The 18,387-nt window shown below is 59.3% G+C and overlaps 2 protein-coding genes across 3 annotated transcripts; both read left to right on the top strand.

Annotated features, from left to right (window-relative positions):
• Positions 1-1,071: 1,071 nt before the first annotated feature.
• Positions 1,072-9,225, top strand: DHRS11 (dehydrogenase/reductase 11). 2 transcript variants are annotated; one of them, XM_004608598.2, is made up of 7 exons: positions 1,072-1,376; positions 4,281-4,490; positions 7,139-7,233; positions 7,660-7,789; positions 8,146-8,238; positions 8,453-8,518; positions 8,644-9,225. In XM_004608598.2, exons 1-7 carry the CDS (start codon positions 1,119-1,121, stop codon positions 8,683-8,685), a joined length of 894 nt encoding a protein of 297 aa, XP_004608655.2. In that variant the 5' UTR covers positions 1,072-1,118; the 3' UTR covers positions 8,686-9,225. The 2 variants fall into 2 exon arrangements, with proteins under 2 accessions (XP_004608655.2, XP_054989535.1); XM_055133560.1 differs by having other exon boundaries at positions 8,453-9,225.
• A 598-nt stretch (positions 9,226-9,823) lies between these two features.
• MRM1 (mitochondrial rRNA methyltransferase 1) lies at positions 9,824-15,636 on the top strand. The gene is made up of 5 exons (XM_004608861.2): positions 9,824-10,701; positions 10,879-10,972; positions 13,632-13,761; positions 13,851-13,970; positions 14,122-15,636. The coding sequence occupies exons 1-5, from the start codon at positions 9,824-9,826 to the stop codon at positions 14,220-14,222; spliced, it is 1,323 nt and encodes a 440-aa protein (XP_004608918.2). The 3' UTR covers positions 14,223-15,636.
• The last annotated feature ends 2,751 nt before the right edge of the window (positions 15,637-18,387 follow it).

Here is an 18,387-nt window from a genome sequence, read left to right as displayed (position 1 = left end):
TTTAAAATTTGCAGTTATAGGTAGATAGGGAAGGATTGAGCCAGAAGTCCTGATTCCTGTCTGACCCTCCCTTGCTTTTCACCCAGGCATCTGTAAAGAATTCATCCCTGGGCTCTGAGCCCAGCATCCTCTATACCACCTGTTGCTGTCAAGTTGTAATCTCTTGAAGTTTCTTAAAAGCAAAGGCTGGTATTTTGTCTCCATCTTTGCCCTCGGGGCCAACCCCAGTGCTTGCTGGAGCAAATAAACCAGCCTCCCTCACTGCTTGATTCCATTGCTTGCAGTGGAGATATGCTGATAGGCGCTTTTTCTTTGGAAGGTTGCTATATTAAGAATGCAGAAGTGAGGCAGATTTTAGTGCTGTGATGAATGGAAAAACAACCAAAAGTCCAAGAGGAGACAAAAGGGAGAATGCAGGAAAGGCAGTTTAGGAACACATTTCCCATGCTTCATCCCCTTTCAGTAAATACTGTGAAGAAATCACTAAGGTTACATACATATGGCTGCTGCACACATTACTACAAAGTGCTTAAAAGCACCTCTTACACGTTAAGCACTCAGTAGTACTAGTTAACTGCTTTACTCCTTTTTGTCGGAGTCTATAGGCCTTTGGGGGCTACAGTACCCAGAAGATATGTTCTTGCGGGTGGGTGTGTGGTTTGGAGGCCACACCCAGCAGTGCTTTGGGGCAGCTCTGGGCTCTTGTACCCCCTGTGGGGATGGCAGTCAATTAAGGCCGTGCCCGGAGTCTGACCCAGAGCCTGCCACATACAAAGCAGTCCCTCTGAGCACTCGCTCCGGCCCAGTTCTCGCGTTCTAACCACGTGTTGGTTAACCAAGATAGGATCCCTCCCAAGGTGACCCAGCCTGGAGTCGCCTTAAGCGCCCAGTAGTCTCTCCCACCGGGTTCAGGGTCATGAACAGTAAGGGGGACTGACCCAGGGGCCGGTGCTCGAGCGGGCGAGTGCGCGCGCCCCCTGGGGCCCCGGCAGCCCGCGCGCGGGGGGCACGGCGGGACTCCAACTCCCAGGATGCTCGCCCGCGGGCGGGGCCGGAAGGGGCGCGGCTGGCGTCGCGAGGGGCGGGCCGCTCGGGTCCAGGCCGTCCTCGGGCGGGCCATGGCGGAGCAGCCGGGGGTGGAGTCCGGGCCCCAGAGCGGCGGCGCGGCCGGGCCCCGGAGCTCGCCGGTCCACGAGCACTTCTCCCGGACCGAGATGGACGGGCGGGCGGCGGCCAGGCCCGGCATGGAGCGCTGGCGCGACCGGCTGGCCCTGGTGACGGGGGCGTCGGGGGGCATCGGCGCGGCGGTGGCCCGGGCCCTGGTCCAGGAGGGACTGAAGGTGGTGGGCTGTGCCCGCACTGTGAGCAACATCGAGGTAAGGTCCGCGCGGGCCGCGGGCCGGGCCGGGGCCGGGCGTCGTTTCCCCTGGGAGCGGGCCCGGTGGGGGAGGGGAGGGGGTTAAACCAGCCGGCGCTTTTGAAGGGCCTCTCTATCCCCCACCCCACATCCCCCCACCCCACACACCCACACCCACCCTACACCCTTTGTTTTTGTTTTCATTTTCCCGACTTTTGGACCACACCCGGCGGTGCTCAGGGCTTACTTACTCCTGGCTCTGTGCTCGGGAGAGTCACTCCTGGAGGTGCCTGGGCGACCATATGGGGGTGCCGGGGGTCGAACTCGGGACTGCCAGGTGCAAAGCAAGCGCCCCAGCTGCTGTACTATCGCTCCTGCCCTAAAGTTCCAGCTTTGAAGGCACCTTTTTTTCTTCCGACGATCTTCTCCATTGCATCCACTCTGACTCCTCCGCATCTTTCTCCCTGCCCCCACCTGTCCAGCTTAAAATAGAGGGAAGAGGACAGAGGAAGCCTGAGATCGGGGGAGGGGTCCAGCAAGACCACCCAGGAGAAGGACCTTCTGGCCTTGAGGGCTGGACTGCCGGGACCTTGCCCGCCCACCAAGCCCATATGGCCAGGGGCCAGCCTGATGAGCAGGGGCGGATGCTTTGGACGTGATCGAGCTGGGGAGGCCCAGCGCTGGCCCAAGTCGGAGGGTGAACCCCCCTGCCCGCTGGGTAGACGGAGAAACGAGGCCTTTAGTTTCCCTGCAGTCAAAGGGGAGTGGGGAAGGCAAGGGGCCCCTAGAGCTTGTGACCTTTTCCTTAGCTGGTGTGAGCCCCCGGGCCCCACCCTTGACCCGTAGCAACTGAGAGGAAAACGAAGTGGACCTGTCCATATGGGAGCAGGGGGGAAGAGGGAACTTTTCCTCCTCTGCCATCTTTGGACTCAGCCCTGCAAGGTGGCACTCAGGTGGCACTCAGGGTTGGACTGGTGCTTATCTGCTAACTTTATTGCCTGTTGCTCAAAGTCCCCTGGGCAAGCAAAGGATGAAAAACTTGGGCTGGGGCAAGAGGTAGACGGTGGACAGGAAGGACTCTCCCGTGCCTTGTTGCTCCTGAAGGGACACTTTGAAGTTTCCTCGATAGTCCCAAGGTCACCTGGCCCGTCATTGCCTGGCTCTGCCCCTCCTTTTCTAACGAGGCTGGGCTGGGCCCGGAAGATCAGGTCAGGGATTAGACACTGGATTTTTTCTTCCTTTTTAGCTTTGGGGTCATACCTTTCAGTACACATCCACAGGGCTCCTTCGGGCTCTCCCCAGCTTCCTTCCTTTCTCCGTTCTTTCTGTCCTCCTCCCTCCCTCTGTATGTGGTACCAGGGATCAAACCTGAGTTGGCCACCTCAAATGTCTTAACCCCTCTAAAGCCACTCTTGCCTTCCTGCTCTTCTACCCCAAACTGTCAGTCCCAGGATGACTCCATGTCACAAGGAGAGATTTTATGTTTGGTCATTTTTGAGGGTAGGGAAGGTGACAGGTGAGGCAATGAGAAGGGAGTAACCAATTTATCAGCAGTCCCTCCATCCTGGCTGTGGGGGCCGGGGAGGCAGTGGCTTTGTGTCTGGGAGAAGAAAGGAGAAATGCCTTACTAGGAGAGGTGCAAATTCCCAACTTTTTTGCTCATACTTGCTTTCACTGTGTGATTCATTGACTGGGACAGTTTGGGTCCTATCTCTTGAACTCTTCATGAGAAATTAGGTGAAAGGGCATTTCTTTTTTTCAAATTTTATTTTCATAAAGTTGTTCACAATAATTGATGACATTCAGTATTTCAACACCAATCCCACCACCATTACACCTTCCCACCACCATTAGTAGTTTGTACTGCTTGTTATGAATAGTATGAGATGCCTATCTCACAGTGATTCAACAAAACAGAACAAAAAACAAAGAGTATGTGATGTCACGCGGCTGCTTTTGTGGCTGCGTGCTCCTGGAATTCTAAAATTTTAAATAACGGGGGTCTGGAGACATCTCTGCAGCGAGCTGCTCTGTTCCGAGAGTCATTCGTGAGTCTCTGGATCCGGGGAGGGGACATTTCTGAGTCACAAAGAAAGCTACAGTAGGCTCACCTGACCCAGCCTTTTCTTTCCAGGAAGAAAAGACAGCCTAGGAGAGCTGGCCAAGCTGGCCTCCTGCTCGGGCACCCTGTAGCCCCCGTCCCTCTTCCCTTTGTGCATGTACTTAGTCACCTTCACAAGGGCTGCAGCACAGGCTTTATGTGCATCCCTTTCTCCCGTGGTTCTGCAGCACTGTCCGGAGTGATTCCCCAAGCACTGCTGGGGATGACCCAGCTCCCCCCACCCCCACCCCAACCGCTGGAAAAAAATTTTTTCTTTTCTTTTTGGGTCACACCTGGCGATGCACAGGGGTTATTCCTGGCTCTGCACTCAGGAATTACTCCTGGCGGTGCTCAGGGAGACCATATGGGATGCTGGGAATCGAATCCAGGCCCTGCCCGCTGTGCTATTGCTTCAGCCCCCTGGGAAAAAAATTTGTTTTAAACCACAAGTACCTGACCCCCCTGGCCCCCAGCTTCCTGCCTCCTGCATCCCCCCTCCCCCAGCCAGTTCTGTGCTCCCTTGCTCCATGTTGCCTGACTTCACTGAGTCCAGAGGGGCTTTGACTGGGGACTTAGAGATAAGCATCTTTCCTCCCTCCCTGGCCCCTCCCACACAGCTGGGGAGGAGGGGATGGGGCAGGACAAGGTAGGAGGCCCCAAGAAGGTGTCTCTGTGCTGGGGTGGGGGGAGGCGGGAAAGTGCCCCCCACACCAAGTTTACCTAGGAGGTTCCCCCAAAGGGGCTGCTGGGAAGAGGGTCCCAGCGGGGTGACCGCAGAGGGAGGTTGTCGTCGGCCGCTCACTCCAGTTATGGGTTTCCTAGGAGCTGGCTGCTGAATGTAAGAGTGCAGGCTACCCCGGGACTTTGATCCCCTACAGATGCGACCTGGCCAGTGAGGAAGACATCCTGTCCATGTTCTCGGCGGTGCGCGCTCAGCACGGCGGGGTGGACATCTGCATCAACAACGCCGGCCTGGCCCGCCCGGACAGCCTGCTGGCGGGCAGCACCAGCGGCTGGAAGGACATGTTCAACGTAAGGGCCGCACGCCTGAAGGGTGGCGGCGGGGTCCCGGCCAGGGCCTGGGCACCCAGAGGGCTGTGGAGACCCCCCTGAGCGAGCTTCCACTTCCTGCGGGGGCCCCTGGACTGGCCGGCTGCAGCTGCTCCGCTCCCAAGCTTAGTTGCGGATGCCTGGCTGCATCTTGTCTGCCTTGGAGCCTCTGGAGGCTGATTTCAGTCTCTGCTGATGGCTTTCGACTAGAGGAAGAGTGGCGGGGAGAGAGCCGCTGCTCGTGTGTGCTGCGTCCTCGGGTCCCTGGTCCTGCAGGAAGACAAGCACCTCGGGGCGGTGCGTTTTTCTGGCTCTGGCTCTGGCACTGTTGTTCTGGCACAGGCCGTTGGGGGCTCTCTCTCTGAGCTCCGGACTTGTCTCGGACTGGAACGAGCACTCCTGCAGGGCCAGGATGTGGGCTTGCCATGCTCCTGTCACGGCTGAGGTCAGCAACGGGAGGTCCAGCCTCTTTTGCTGTCGGTCAGCGTGGGCCCAGAGTAACCAGGTGTTATGCGTTTGGTTTTTTGCAGAAGTCAGGAGCCTGGGGTTTTGTTTAACTTTGGGTTTGTTTGTTTTTGTCTTTGGGCCACATCTGGTGATGTTGGCCGGGGGGAGGGTTGACTCCTAGCTGTGGACTTGGGGGTCATTCTGAGCTGTGTTCAGGGGACTGTGTGGTCCTGGGGGTTGACCCTGGTGTCCCATATGTAAGACCTGCACTCAGCCCTTTGAGGTCTCTCTAGCACAGAGCCTGGGTCTGTATGTGACCCCCTGTCCCTTCACTAAAGTCTCAGTTCCACAGGGTAGAGGTTTTTTTGGTTGTTTTGTTTTGTTTTTGCCTGTTTCATTTTCTCTTGTGCCCTCAGCCTATACATGATAAATCTTGAATGAGTGAAAACTTCCCATTCATGTTGGAAATGAGTTTAAAAGTCTGAAAAACTGGTCAAAACAACAACCCAAAAAAAAAGAGAAAAGTTTTCAAACTGTCCAGGGATGAGTCTTCTTCAGGACATGAGGTTTCAGCCTCTGGGCTGTTTCTCAGACACAAGAGGTCAGAGGCTGTGTCTGTTCTGTGCATACACCCTCCATCTAGCCCCTTTTGGGGTCTTGGGCCTGGCATGAAGCAGAAACATTGGCCCAGCCCTCAGTCTTCCCAGGGACCCACCGTGGGGTCCTCACTACTCACTTCCAATGGGTCTCTCTGCTTGGCCCCTCTGTGGAAGGAGGGCCTGGTCGTAAATAAGGCCCCTGCAGGCTGCACTCTGTGGTTATTACTGTTATTATTATTATTATTATTATTATTGGGTATTTGAGCCACACCCAGTGATGCTCAGGGCTTACTGCTGGCTCTGCACTCGGGGATCTCTCCTGGCAGGGCTCAGGGAACCATAGCCAGTGGCATGCTGGGCAGAAACTCTGCTCGCTGTGCTGCGGCTCCAGGCCCTGGAGGGGTGTGTGTGGAGGGGGTTGGGGGCCATACCTGGCAGTGCTCAGGGGTCACTCCTGGTTCTGCACTCGGGAATTCCCCCCCCCCTATAGGAAGGGTAGGCAGCCCCTTATCGGGCATCTGTCTGTCCTGTGAGCTAACTTCTATTAGCACCTTCCTATCAGGTATCTTTCAACACCCAGCCCTGCCCCCCTCCCCCAACCCTAGAAGAGTCACTTCTCTGTCCCTCCTCAGGAGCTGAGCTCCCTGCCCGGCCAGGGAGGCTGTGAGGCGGCTCTGACACCCAGCTGCCTCCTCTCCACCGCCCTCCCCGCCCTCTCCCCGGCAGGCTGAGAGAGGAGCCTCCCAGGCTGAGAGAGGAGCCTCCGGAGGCTTTATCTCTGCCCGCCCTCTGGCAGAGGCTAAGGGCGGGCCCTCGCCCTCTTTAGATAATTCTTCAGGCGTGTGTTCGGTGATGGGGACTTAGAGGTTACCTCTGCCAGCAGGAGTAGGTGATGGGGGAAGCTGGAAATCCCCATGGTCTTGGAGGTTCCCTTCCATCCTATGACAAGTTACCCAACCCTAGTCTTGCAGATAGGACAAAGGTTAAAGGAAGGCTGGGGCCCGCGCCATTCTGGTGCCGAGGGAGGGGAGTGGGGGGGAGTGTGTGTGTGTGTGTGTGTGTGTGTGTGTGTGTGTGTGTGTGTGTGTGTGTGTGTGTGTGTGTGTGTGTGTGTGTGGAGCATGGGGGGGACCCTTGGGGAGACGCTGCACAATCTGTGCTGGAGGAGGTGGCTTTGGAGCCTGGGCAGGTGACCGTCCCCCGCCAAGTGAGGAGTCAGGGGTCTGGTGAAGGAAGGGAAGAAGAGCAGACACCCGAGGTTGGGCGTCTCCTGGATTCGGACTTTGGGGGGCGCAGTCTCTATGCCCACTTGGCAGGCTCTCGGGCCAGGGGCACCCAGGGACAGGACCCGCCTCTGCTGCCATCCGGGCGGGGATGGTGTCTCGAGAGGAGGGACCCCTAAGGCGAGGTGCCCCGGACCTGTTGTTGGTCTCTGGTAGGATCCGAACGCGGGTTTGGAATGCCGCTCGCCACCCACCGCCAGCACCTCTGGCACCGCCAGCACCCCGGGGTGGCCTCTGTGGCTCCCCCACCTGCGGAGCTGGGCCCGAGCTGGAGACATGCCCTTGCCCCCCCTGGCTGCAGGTGAACGTGCTGGCCCTCAGCATCTGCACGCGGGAGGCCTACCAGTCCATGCGGGAGCGGAAGGTGGACGACGGGCACATCATCAACATCAACAGGTGAGGCGGGGCCTGGGGAATTGGGAGGGACACCCTGGGAGCGCCCACATGCCTGCCTGGGCGAGCGCCACCACCGGGCTCAGAGAGAACCGGTGTCTCGGGAAGGGGGCGGGGTTCATCCCAGTCTGAGGGGGGAGACGTAGCTGCTCTCTCCAGAGATCTCTCAGTAGAACCGGGTCAAGGCCCCAACGATGCACTCAGTGGCGGCCATTCCAGCCTCCGACTGCCAGCCTGCTGGGGGCCGGGCACTGTGGTCAGCGCCGGGAGGAGGCCTTGAGGGAAAGTGGACCTCTGAGCCTCTGCCAGTGCGCCCGAGGGTGGCCTCTCGAGGGCTCAGCGCCGCTTCCCTCTAGCTTGCAGTTGGGGTGGGTGAGCAGGCGCCACGGCTTCATTCTCTCCCCTCTCCCCTCCCCTCTCTGCCCCCAGCATGTCCGGCCACCGCGTGGCACCGCAGTCCATGACCCATTTCTATAGCGCCACCAAGTACGCCGTCACCGCGCTGACTGAGGGTCTGAGGCAAGAGCTGCGGGACGCCCAGACCCACATCCGAGCCACGGTGAGGGCCGGGGGAGGCCCGTGCTTTCCTGGTGATGCCACGCCCAGGTCTAGGGGTGCTGCTGGGGCTCCCGGGGCACGGCCCCCGCTTGCGTCTCCTCGTGGCACTGGCTCTGAGGTGGGGAGAGGTGGGCCCGAAGTGTTCCCCAGCCGCCTCCTGCCCCCCGGAGGCTGTCGAGCTGGGGTCACTCCCTCCACCTCTCAGGCCTCAGCATTCTCGTGTGTAAAGGGGCACGATAGACCCTCTCAGAGAGGCACTCTGTGGGCCCTTGGCCCGGCTTGTCAGAAGGCGCCCATAGAAGGCGGGCGTCCTGCGACACTCCCCCGGGCTGCTCAGACCCCTCTCTCGTGGCCCAGTGCATCTCCCCGGGACTGGTGGAGACGCAGTTCGCCTTCAAGCTCCACGACAAGGACCCCGAGAAGGCGGCCGCCACCTACGAGAACATAAAGGTGGGCTCTCCTCTGGTTGGTGAGCTCCAGGTTTGGGCAGAGGGCACCCTGGCATTTAGAAACAACCCCCCCTTTCCCCCCCATAAAAAAAAAGCTGCTAGTTACTCTGTCCCTCCTGGAAGTTTGGGGTGGGATGGTGGACACCTTAGAGCCCCTCAGTGGTGGGAGGCCCCAGGCTCCATTCTCACCCACCCTCCCCTTCCTCTGTGCTCAGTGTCTCAAACCTGAAGATGTGGCCGAGGCCGTCATCTACGTCCTCAGTGCCCCCCCCCACGTCCAGGTGAGTCTGACCCCGATCGTCCGCCCCCCTCCCCCCCTGGGGGAGCCCGGCATCCCAAAGGAGGAGGCGAGCAGGGGCTCTCAGGGGTGGGCAGCGCGGGCGCCTCAGCCTCATGCCTCCCGCAGATCGGAGACGTCCAGATGAGGCCCACGGAGCAGGTGATCTAGACGCCTGTGGGCAGCTCCTCCACGCCCCTCCCGGCCGGGCAACTGCCTCTGAGTGTAGTGTGGGCTCGGGGGCCCCTGCGTTTCACTTCTCCTGCCCCCAGGGAGGGTCGGGGAATTTGAGGTTTTTACATCTTGTTGATTTTTTTTCCCACTGCGAATGTGAAGAAAATGGGGTGGGGAGAGGAGGTGGGTGTCCCTGAGCTGGCCGGAACCTGTTCTTGGTCCCCTTCTTGGTGTCTTCCTTGTGACCTAGGGAGGGAACTGTGGCCCAAAGGTGGGGGGGGGGCTTCCCCTATTTCTTGCACACACACCCCGCCCCATTCATTCCTGAGGGATGCGGGGGCCCAGAGCTCTGTGTGTGTGTGTGTGAGTGCCGCCCCAGGCCTCCAGCCGGCCCTCTCCCCCTGCCTGCTGCCCAGGTGCCCCTCCCCTTCCCTGCGCTGGCTCCTCACCTCAGCGGGATGGTCTCTGCCCCGTGGCAGCAGAGTATCGGGCCTGCCTCCGCAGTGGATTTCCCTGGATCATTAAAAGAAAAATTGCCACCAACTTTGGCCTCCGGTGTGTCTTTCACTGCTCTCCGCTTCTCTGTAGCTGGGAAGATGCGTGTTTCTGAGTTTGGTCGTGGTTGGTTGGGGCATCGGTCCTGGGGTGTGGACTCGCCTAGGTAGCAGAAGTGTTCTTCCGTTGGGTTTTGAAACTCTGTAGAAGTTTGCCAGCTAGAAGAGAGTGCCCAGGGCTGGGGCTCAGCGGTAGAGCACTTGCTTTGCATGCTTGCAAAAGATACAGAAGAAAAGAAAACGACAGTGTGCAGACTAGAGTGTGTCGTGTGCAAATGGCATCGAATGTAGTGCTGGAGTGAGATGGATGAAAAAGTGGCCCCCGCCCAGATCTCCAGGGCTCAGTGCTGAGTACCACAGGCCCGGCTGGAGCATGGGCTGGCTTGTCAGCTGGTATAACAGCTGTCACTTGGGACATCAGCGGCCAGGGCATGGTGAGTTACCGCAGGGAAGCTGCTGACAGAGGCTGAGGGTTGGTGTGACAGGGCGGTGGAGGCGCACACAGGGCTAGAGGCAGCAGAAACCAGCCCTGGCCGGCCAGCACGTTGGAGAGGACTGTGGGAAGGGAGGCAGCTGGACCCATGTGGCTGGACAGCAAAGCCAACTCTCCCCCGTCGGTGCCCTCTGCTGGAAGCGGGGTGAACGCGGTCCTCCGGCTTCCGGGCCCCCGGAAGGACGCGGGGCGCGGGCACGTGGGTGGGCTCCGCCTACGCCCGCCGAGGGCGCCTTCCAGCCTGCCCTGCAGGGGGCGCTGTGGGGACGGCCCGGCGGGCGGGGCCGGCGAACGCGGAAGCGGAGCCGCTCACGTGGGCTGCGGGTCGGGGGCGCTCGGTGCCGGGGCCCGGGGGCAGCGGCGTGAAAGCGGGGTTCCCGGCGCCCGTGCCGGGGGTGACGTCACGGCCACGGCGCTGTTCGGGGCGGCGGGGAGCTGGCGTCGCTCGGGGGTTCTGCTCGCGCGTCCCTGCTCGCAGTGGGCACGCGGCGGCCAGCGGCCCGGCGGCCACGAACTGCGCCGCCTGCTCGGGGATGAGCTGGCGCCGGCCCCGGGGGTGGCCGGGCGGCTGGAGCTGCTGTACGGCCTGTCCCCGTGTCTGCTGGCGCTGCGGGCCGCCCGCCGCCGCGTGGCCCGGCTCCTGCTCCTGGCCGGCCGCTCGGGGCTGCAGGGCGAGCGGGCCGAGCTGCTGCGGGAGGCCGAGGCGCGGGACATCCCGGTTCTGCGGCCCCGGAGGCAGAGGCTGGACGCCCTGTGTCGCCACCAGGTGCACCAGGGCGTGTGCATGGAGGTGAGCCCGCTGCGGCCTGAGCCCTGGACCGAGGTCGGGGACGCGAGACCCCAGGACGCCTCCCAGCAGTTGTGGCTCGTCCTCGAGGGACTCCAGGATCCCCGAAATCTGGGGGCCGTGCTGCGCTCCGCTCACTTCCTGGGAGTCGATAAGATCATCACCAGCCGGAAAAACAGGCACGAACGCCCCCCTAGGCCCCTTTCGGAGGCACACCGAGTCCCCAAGCACCCGGGGTCCCCTTCAGCCAGGGCTTGGCGCTTGCTCGCACGCTCACCCCTAACCCTCGGGTGCCCCGGGAGGGCAGGGGATCAGGGATTTCCCAACCTCACGTAGGACTCGGGTAAACTTCGCAGCTGCCCGCTCACTCCCGTGGTCAGCAAGGCCAGCGCAGGGGCTATGGAGGTGATGACGGTGTTCTCCACCGACGACCTGGCCGGCTTCTTACAGGTAATGTGGGTGCAACGGGGGCTCAAGGAGCAAACCCAGCCCCCCCCCCCCCCCGGGGCGCTCAGCCCGCTGTAGGGCGATCTGGGCACTGCTCCTTGCTTCCTTTTAAGTCCCCCTTACAAACGAGGGGCCCTGGAGTTTTAAGAACCTCAGGTGGAGCTCTCCCTTTCCTAGTCTCTTTCCCCAGGCGCATCTCTGCCCCTCCTGCGTGTTGCTTATTAAATGTGTGGAATGTAAATGCAGTTAGCCTGAGGTGGGCAGGGATTTTGGGTTCCTCCAGTATTGTTCAGCATTGCTCTTGGAGTTGTCTCCCCCGCCCCGCCTGCCCCCTCACCCTTCTGCAAGCAAAGAAACTTGCTTGTCCAAGAAGCCCAAATGACCTTGTGATAGATACCTAGGAAGCCTTGCTCCGGAACCCCAGCCTTGCCTCCAGCTGTGCTTCCTCTGCTGGACGCGAGGGGGCAGTATTGCCCTGTATTTGGCTGCTCCTCTGACCATCACCCCCAGACTCCCCCAGTCACTCAGCACTGCCTCTTTTATGTTTATATAAACTTACACCCGTTGCTCGGGGATGGGCTTTCCCAGTTGCATGGATTTGAAAACCAGCTGTATTCGAGTGCCTTCCAAACATAGCTCCTTACCCAGTCTTGCTTCTGGACCCCAGATTCACATATCTGATGGCTCATCGTGTGGTCTGAAGGGTATCTCAAACATTTCCAAAGCCAGGCACCAGTTCCTGCCGCAGATGACTCAGCTCACAGCCTCAGATGCTTAAACACCATGGCATCATTCTCCCCGCTGTCCCACCCAGGTCCTCTCCTTTCCCTTGATGTTTTGTCTAGTCTTACCCTCGCTCCCCTTGGTCTCGGCCACCAGCAGCCCTCTGCCTGCACCCATTACTACAGAAACTCCCTACTTTGTCTTGCTTCGGTGATTTGATGGCAGCACAGCTTGGAGAGTGGGTCTACTGAAATGTGAGTTAGACCATGTGACCTCTGCTAAGAGCCTTTGCAGAGTAAAAGCCAAAGTCCTTCCAATGGCCTCTGAGGTCCTGATTTGTCTGGCCTCTCTTCCCTCTCCCTTCCCCCACCTCACTTCCCTCTAGTTGTGTCAGGGAAACCCCTTTCCTGTCTCTTTCTGATCCTCCCTGGAATATTGCCCCCTCCCCCACACCTAGATGTCCTCACAGTGCTCCCAATCTCCTTTCTATACTAAAGACTCACCTCAGTGCTCCTTTTGAGAGCATATACTGATGGTACAGAGATTAGCATCCTTAGCCCCTTCATAAGGATACTGTGCAAATGGGTGAGCATTTATTTTGCTTGATTTCTTTTTTCTGGTTCAGGGATTGAACCCAGGACCTTGAGTATACTAGGCATGCTGACTAGTCAGCCACATTCCTGGGTCCACATTTCTTAATTTTTTTGTGGGGGATGGTCTCTCTTAAGCAATATAAGTGGGCCCTTAGGGCCTCTCCCAGTGGTCCTTGACAAATCAGGCCACTGGTTCAGTGCACGGGCATGAGGATATGGTGTAGCTGGGATTATCTGGGCCATCCCGACAGTGTTGGGGAGCCTTTTGAGCCATACCTGGGATGCTGGGTGTGGTGGTGGTGGAAATTGAACCTGGGCCAGTTACATGCAACACATGTGTCTAAACTTGCTTGTATATCTCTCCAGCCCCCTTGTTTCATGTGTAGGGATCAGCCACAAAGGACAATACTGAACTTTCAGTACTGAGGGGTTTTTTTTGGGGGGGATTTCTTTTTTCTTTTTGGGTCACACCCGGCAATACACAGGTGTTACTCCTGGCTCTGCACTCAGGAATTACTCATGATGGTGCTCAGGGGACTATATGGGATGCTGGGAATTGAACCTGGGTTGGCCGAATGGAAGGCAAACACCCTACCCACTGTGCTATCACTCCAGCCCTCAGTACTGAGTTTAATTTAATACCTTCATATATCAGTTTGAAATTATACACACCTGAAAGGTTTATAATACTTAAAGCAATAGTACCTCTATAAAATAAAAACTCTGTAGCACTGTAGCACTGTTGTCCCATTGTTCATTGATTTGTTTGAGTGGGCACCATTAAAAGAAAAAAATATGTTCACCTCAGTGGCTGGAGAGACTGTACAGGAGACAAGGTCAATTTCAGGTGTTTGTTTTGTTTTTTAGATTTTGAGGGCCACACCTGGGGGCTCAAGCCTTACTCCTGGCTGTTCAGGAATCACGCCTGGTGGGGATTGGGGGACCATATGGATGTGGGGGTTGAATCCAGGACAGCAGCATGTAAGGCAAGCTCCCTACTTGCTGTACTGTCTCCACGGCCTGGCTGATCTCACTTTGATCCCTGGCACCAGTGGTCCCGGTGCCTACCCAGCACTGCCAGGAATAGCCCCTTGGCACCACCTGGTGTGGTCCAAAACTAGAAAGTAAAACAAAAAGTCACTCAGTGAGGCCTTCCCTGGCACTGGAATCAGCCGTGTTGTTCTGATGCTCCTTTTCCTCGGAACCACCTTCTGCTCTGGTCTGTTCTGAACAAACATATCTCCCAGGGCTCGAATCTCTGCCATCAGGCCAAAATTTCTCCCGTTACCCCGCCCCCCCCCCCACCTGTGCACCCCAGGACGGTTTGACGATCTCTTTCCTTTCAGGCCAAAGCGCGGCAGGGCTGGCTCGTGGCTGGCACAGTGGGCTGCACCCCAGCCACCTCCCACCGCCCCGAGATCCCTGTCACCAGCTGCTTGGAGTTCCGGTGGGACCGGCCAACCCTCCTGGTGCTGGGTGTGTAGAGCTGCTGTCCCCGTGGGCTGGGCTGAGCTGTGCGTGCACACACGGGGGCACCCCCAGACCGCCCCCCCTCCACTCTGCAGGGAACGAGGGCGCCGGGCTGTCCCCAGAGGCACAGGCTTCCTGCCAGCTGCTCCTCACCGTCCTGCCAGGCCGCCAGCTGACCCCTGGTCTCGAGTCCCTGAACGTCTCTGTGGCGGCTGGTGAGTCCCTTTCCCTCCTGTCTAAAGGGGGCCTGATCGGCTGCTGCCGCCGAGCCCAGCTTCTCTGTCTGTGGGGCCCCATGCAGGCCCCAGGCCTGGCCCTCCTCTTAGACCTGTCCCCCCTTTGTCCCCCTGTCTCCCATCTGTGCAGGAATTCTGCTTCACTCCATCTGTAGCCAGAGAAAGGAGCAGAGAGGGAGACCGGCCCAAGACTCCCCTGAATCCTCGGCCACTCTGAAGAGCCCCGAGTAGCCTGGCCCGGGGGCAGCAGAAGCGGGGTGGGGGTGAGTGTAGGGGTAGCTGCGTGCCTACACCGGGACTGTGAGTCTCTAGCCCCTCTGAGTTACCACTGTCCTGGCAGGAGAGGCTGCAGGAAATGGAGCCTCCTGTGCTGACGGCGCAGGGGGCTGCTCTTTGCTTCCCAGAATGCACTGGGGCGGGGCCCTGCTCTCTAGTCCCAGGGTGCTGTCCCCCGGGGGTCTGCTCCTCTGCAAGGAGCATGAGCACCTAGAGGGAGGCCGCTGCCCACGGTCGGACAGACAGGTGCCATCCCAGGCTCCTTCCGGCCTCGCTGCCCTGTGGCCTTGAGCCTGGGGCTTTGTCTTGCTGTACTCCCTGGTGTCCAGTGCTGTCCTTGGTTGGCCCCTTGGGGTGGGCACGAACCCAACCTAAGGCTCGTCCTTGCCTGTCGTGTCCCAGTCGTCCACTAGGTGGCAGCCGCGCTCTTCCGTCCACAGGCCCTTCAGTCCTAGGCAGCCCCCCTGGAGGGCGGGGTGGATTTGGGCTCTCCACGCTAGACCCACAAATACCTCCCACCCCCTTGTGTCCCCTGAGCCCCCTGCCAGTGACTCATCAGTCAGTTCACCCCCACAGAAGGAACCCTCGAGCCTTTGATTCCGTGTGGCGGTGAGCAGAGTTGCTCTTGCGCTGCAGACTGGGTCCTCCTCCCCCAAACCCACCAAGACGCAGAAGCCACCTTAGAGGTAGTTTACGGCGGTGGAGCCACGCGGAAACCTTTAAGAGGAGAACTGACAGGCCGGAGAGATGGTCATAGGGTAAAGCGCTTGCCCTGCGTGCCCCTGACCCAGGCTAGGGCCCCTCCAGCGTCACTGGGCACAGCTGCCGGGGTCGCCCTGGCGTCCCCAGCACTGCAGGGCTGGAGCATTGAACCCCAGCTGGGTTGACTGAGAATCGCTTCAAGGGGTAGCGGGGGGAAGAGCTTCTAGCCCTCTACTTGGGAGCACCCCCCAAAAGAGGGGTGTGTGAAAAGGGTTCAGGTTTCACTCCTGCTCTCTGTGTGGCTGGCGTGTTGGTCTCTGCTGTGTCACATACAGAGGGAGGCACCTTCAGGACCTGTTTCAGCTCACACGGTGTCCTGTTAGGCTGTCCAGGCTGCAGTGCAGAGAGCTGCAGGGCTGGGGCACACACCTGGCCTACACGAGGCCCCGCGGTCAGTGTCCAGCCCTGTGTGGCCCCCGAGCAGGGCTGAGGGCAGCTGGTCTCCCCTTCACCACGCCCCACGCATCACAGCATCACTGGACCGAGCACAGAACCACGGACCAGACAGACATCCCTGGGAGTGGCTTCAGGTTCCCCCCTTGCACCTCTGGAGAGCAACTTGCCCCCCCCCCCACAATTAAAGCAAAATAAAACAAAGGACTGTGCTCTCGGACTTAGTACAAACCTGTGTTCTGGGAGTTTCTGTCTCGACGATTGGGACCGAGACCAAGGCTGATGCAGGTGGCCCTGGTCAGCAGGGGGCCCAGGTCAATGAAGGTGCCCCTGGGCTATGGCAGCATCATCCCTGGGTGCTGGGATTTTGGGGCACCTGGACTTTGCTTCCCAACCACATGCACAGCTAGGGGCTTGCCAGCGTGTGTGTCGCCTGCACCAAGTCAGCATGGTCATGGGAAACATGTATGTGTGTGGTGGTGGTTTTAATTTTTTGGTCACATCGGGAGGGGGGTGCTCAATGGCCACTCCCAGTTCAGTGCTCTGGAAAAATTTTTTTCTTTTTTCTTTTTTTTTTGCTGGGAATTGAATCCAGGCCCTGCCACTGAGCCACAACCCTGACCCCCCACCCCCAGGTATTTTTCTTTCTTTTATTTTTTTTGGAGGGGCATACCTGGCAATGCTCAGAGCTTACCCCTAGTTCTACACTCAGAAATCACTCCTGGTGGTGCTTGGGGGACCCTGTGGGGTGCCAGGGATCGGACTTTGGGTCTCGCCGCAAGGCAGGAGCCCGCCCCACTGTACTATCGCTCTGGCCCCACCATGCAGGTGTTTTTCTGGAGCCCCCCAGACTCGATGCAAATGAACTTGGAATTGCAGGGTCCTGCTGCTCCTTCTTGTCGGAGATTGGCTTCCCACTCTGCCTCCATGGGACCCCCAAGGAATCGGGGCATTCAGGTTTAGGGCCACCTCTCCGCCCAGAGATGCTCTGTGCTGGCAGAACCCCACTTTAAGCTTGCTGTTTCGCTTTCTGGGTCTTCTTGGGGTCCGGGGTCTCACTGGTCCACAAAAGAAAATGCCAGGACTTAATCCGGCCATGCCTGCACCATATTGTCCCTGAATAGTAACTTCTTTTGAGAATGGGCTGGAAATTTCTGCAGACCAGCGTGGGTCCTTGGAACACAGTCAAAATGGGAGGTGCCACTGTCCTGGGTCCACAGTCACCTCTGCTCTCCCACTGGGCAGCAGGCTGGCTGGTTTCTGGAAAGGCACATGGGGCTGCGATGTCCAGTGAGGGCCAAACCGGCCTCTCTCCATCAGGCCTTCTCAGCCGTTTCTGATTATGATTACCAGCTGGGCCCTTACTCTCACGACATGAACCCCCATTTCTGCTGTTATCCACTGTGGTGGCTGGTTGAGGACGCTCATGTAGAAATGAAGTTTTCTCTGGGGGAGCTGGAGCACACCGGGTAGCACAGCAGGGAAGGCACTTGCCTTGCACGTGGCCGACCCAGGTTTGATTCCTGACAGCCCATATGGTCCCCTGAGCCTGCCAGGGGTGACCCCTGGGTGCAGACTCAGGAGTAAGCAAGCCCTGAGTACTGCTGGGTGTGGCCCCCAAACAAACAAAGGTTTCACTGGGCCTTGTTCTTCTTGGAGTCACCACTGGTGCCCAACATGTCCCCGCTCTGCCCCCACCCCACCCCCACCCCCACCCTGCCAGCAAGTTGCCAGTTGCTATGGTGCTGGGTGTGAGGGGTGGGGTGCTTCCCCTTGCAGGCAGGGGCCAGCTGATGCCGAAGCAGGTGCAGCCATGGGTAAGAGGGGGCCCCCGGCTGCAGACAGTGCTGCCCAGAGCTCCACACCCCTTGGTTCTTCCTCCTGGGGAGAGCATGGGGGTGTGGTCAGCGGGGTCATGGGTGGGAAGCCCTCAGCCTGTGTCCAGTGCCAAGAGGAGGACACCCTCTGTGCCTCGGGGTACCTGGGCCAGAGCCAGGGTGGACAGCACCCCCAGCCCCAGCTTTGAGTCCCTCGGTGGGTTCCACAGGCTCCATTGCATTGAGCCCTGCAGGTGCAGATTGCAATGTGCAGCTTCCCTCCAGAGGCTGGAGGGAGGGGGATGGCATGGAGGGGACCCTGCTTTGTCAGCCATGAGGGGGTGGCGGCTGATCCCAGAGCTCCCACCTGCCCTCCTCCGGGGCCTGCTCATTGCTTTTCTTCTGTAGGAGGCTAAATTGCCAACTCCTTTCCCCAGGCTGGGGTCCTAAACTAGACACCCCCCCTTCCTCCTGCGGTGCCAGGCGCCAGGGAGCCCCACAGTTTGTAAATGTAATCAACCTTGAGGTCTCAGCTTCCACAGGTGCAATTAGCATGCCCATCTGCTAATCCCTGATTAATGATGTTTACAAACACGAGCTCCCCCTCCCCTGCACCCCTGCCCTGCGCCCAATCCAAGCGCCCGCCTCGCACGCAGGGCATGGGGGCTGGGCTGGGGTTCCCGTGCTGCTTCCTTTTTGGCTCCAGAGCCTTTGAGGTGGTGGGGGTGTGTGTGGGGGGGTGCTTGCTGGCCCTGCCTCACCAGAGCCCTGCTTACACCCCTCCTTGTCAGAGGCAAACCTTAGCTTGGCTTTAGATCAGTAGTTTAAGTTGATGGGGCCTCAGTTTCCCTGGCTGTCAGTGGGGATCATGGCAGGCTCCAGCCTAGCTGTCCCCCAAGGACGCAGCACTGAGCCTGGGCACAGTAGGTGCTCAATAAACTCGAGCTCTGGGCTGCGGTGACACTAACCAAGGACGAAGGAACAATGACACAGGAGCCTTCGTCTGGGCTTGGGAGCCCCAGTGAGGCTAAGGCCTGTCCTCCCGCCCCCCTCTCTGGGGAGAAGGGCAGGTCCCAGCTCATTACTGGAGGGGGCTGGGGCGAGGTGTCAGATTGGAATCGCTCCCCGCTCCCCAGGCTGTTCACAGC

The sequence above is a fragment of the Sorex araneus genome, chromosome 3 (assembly GCF_027595985.1).
Source record: "Sorex araneus isolate mSorAra2 chromosome 3, mSorAra2.pri, whole genome shotgun sequence".
NCBI classification, from domain to species: domain Eukaryota; kingdom Metazoa; phylum Chordata; class Mammalia; order Eulipotyphla; family Soricidae; genus Sorex; species Sorex araneus.
Note: the sequence above shows the minus strand (reverse complement) of the source record. Positions and strands in the feature narration are given on the sequence as shown.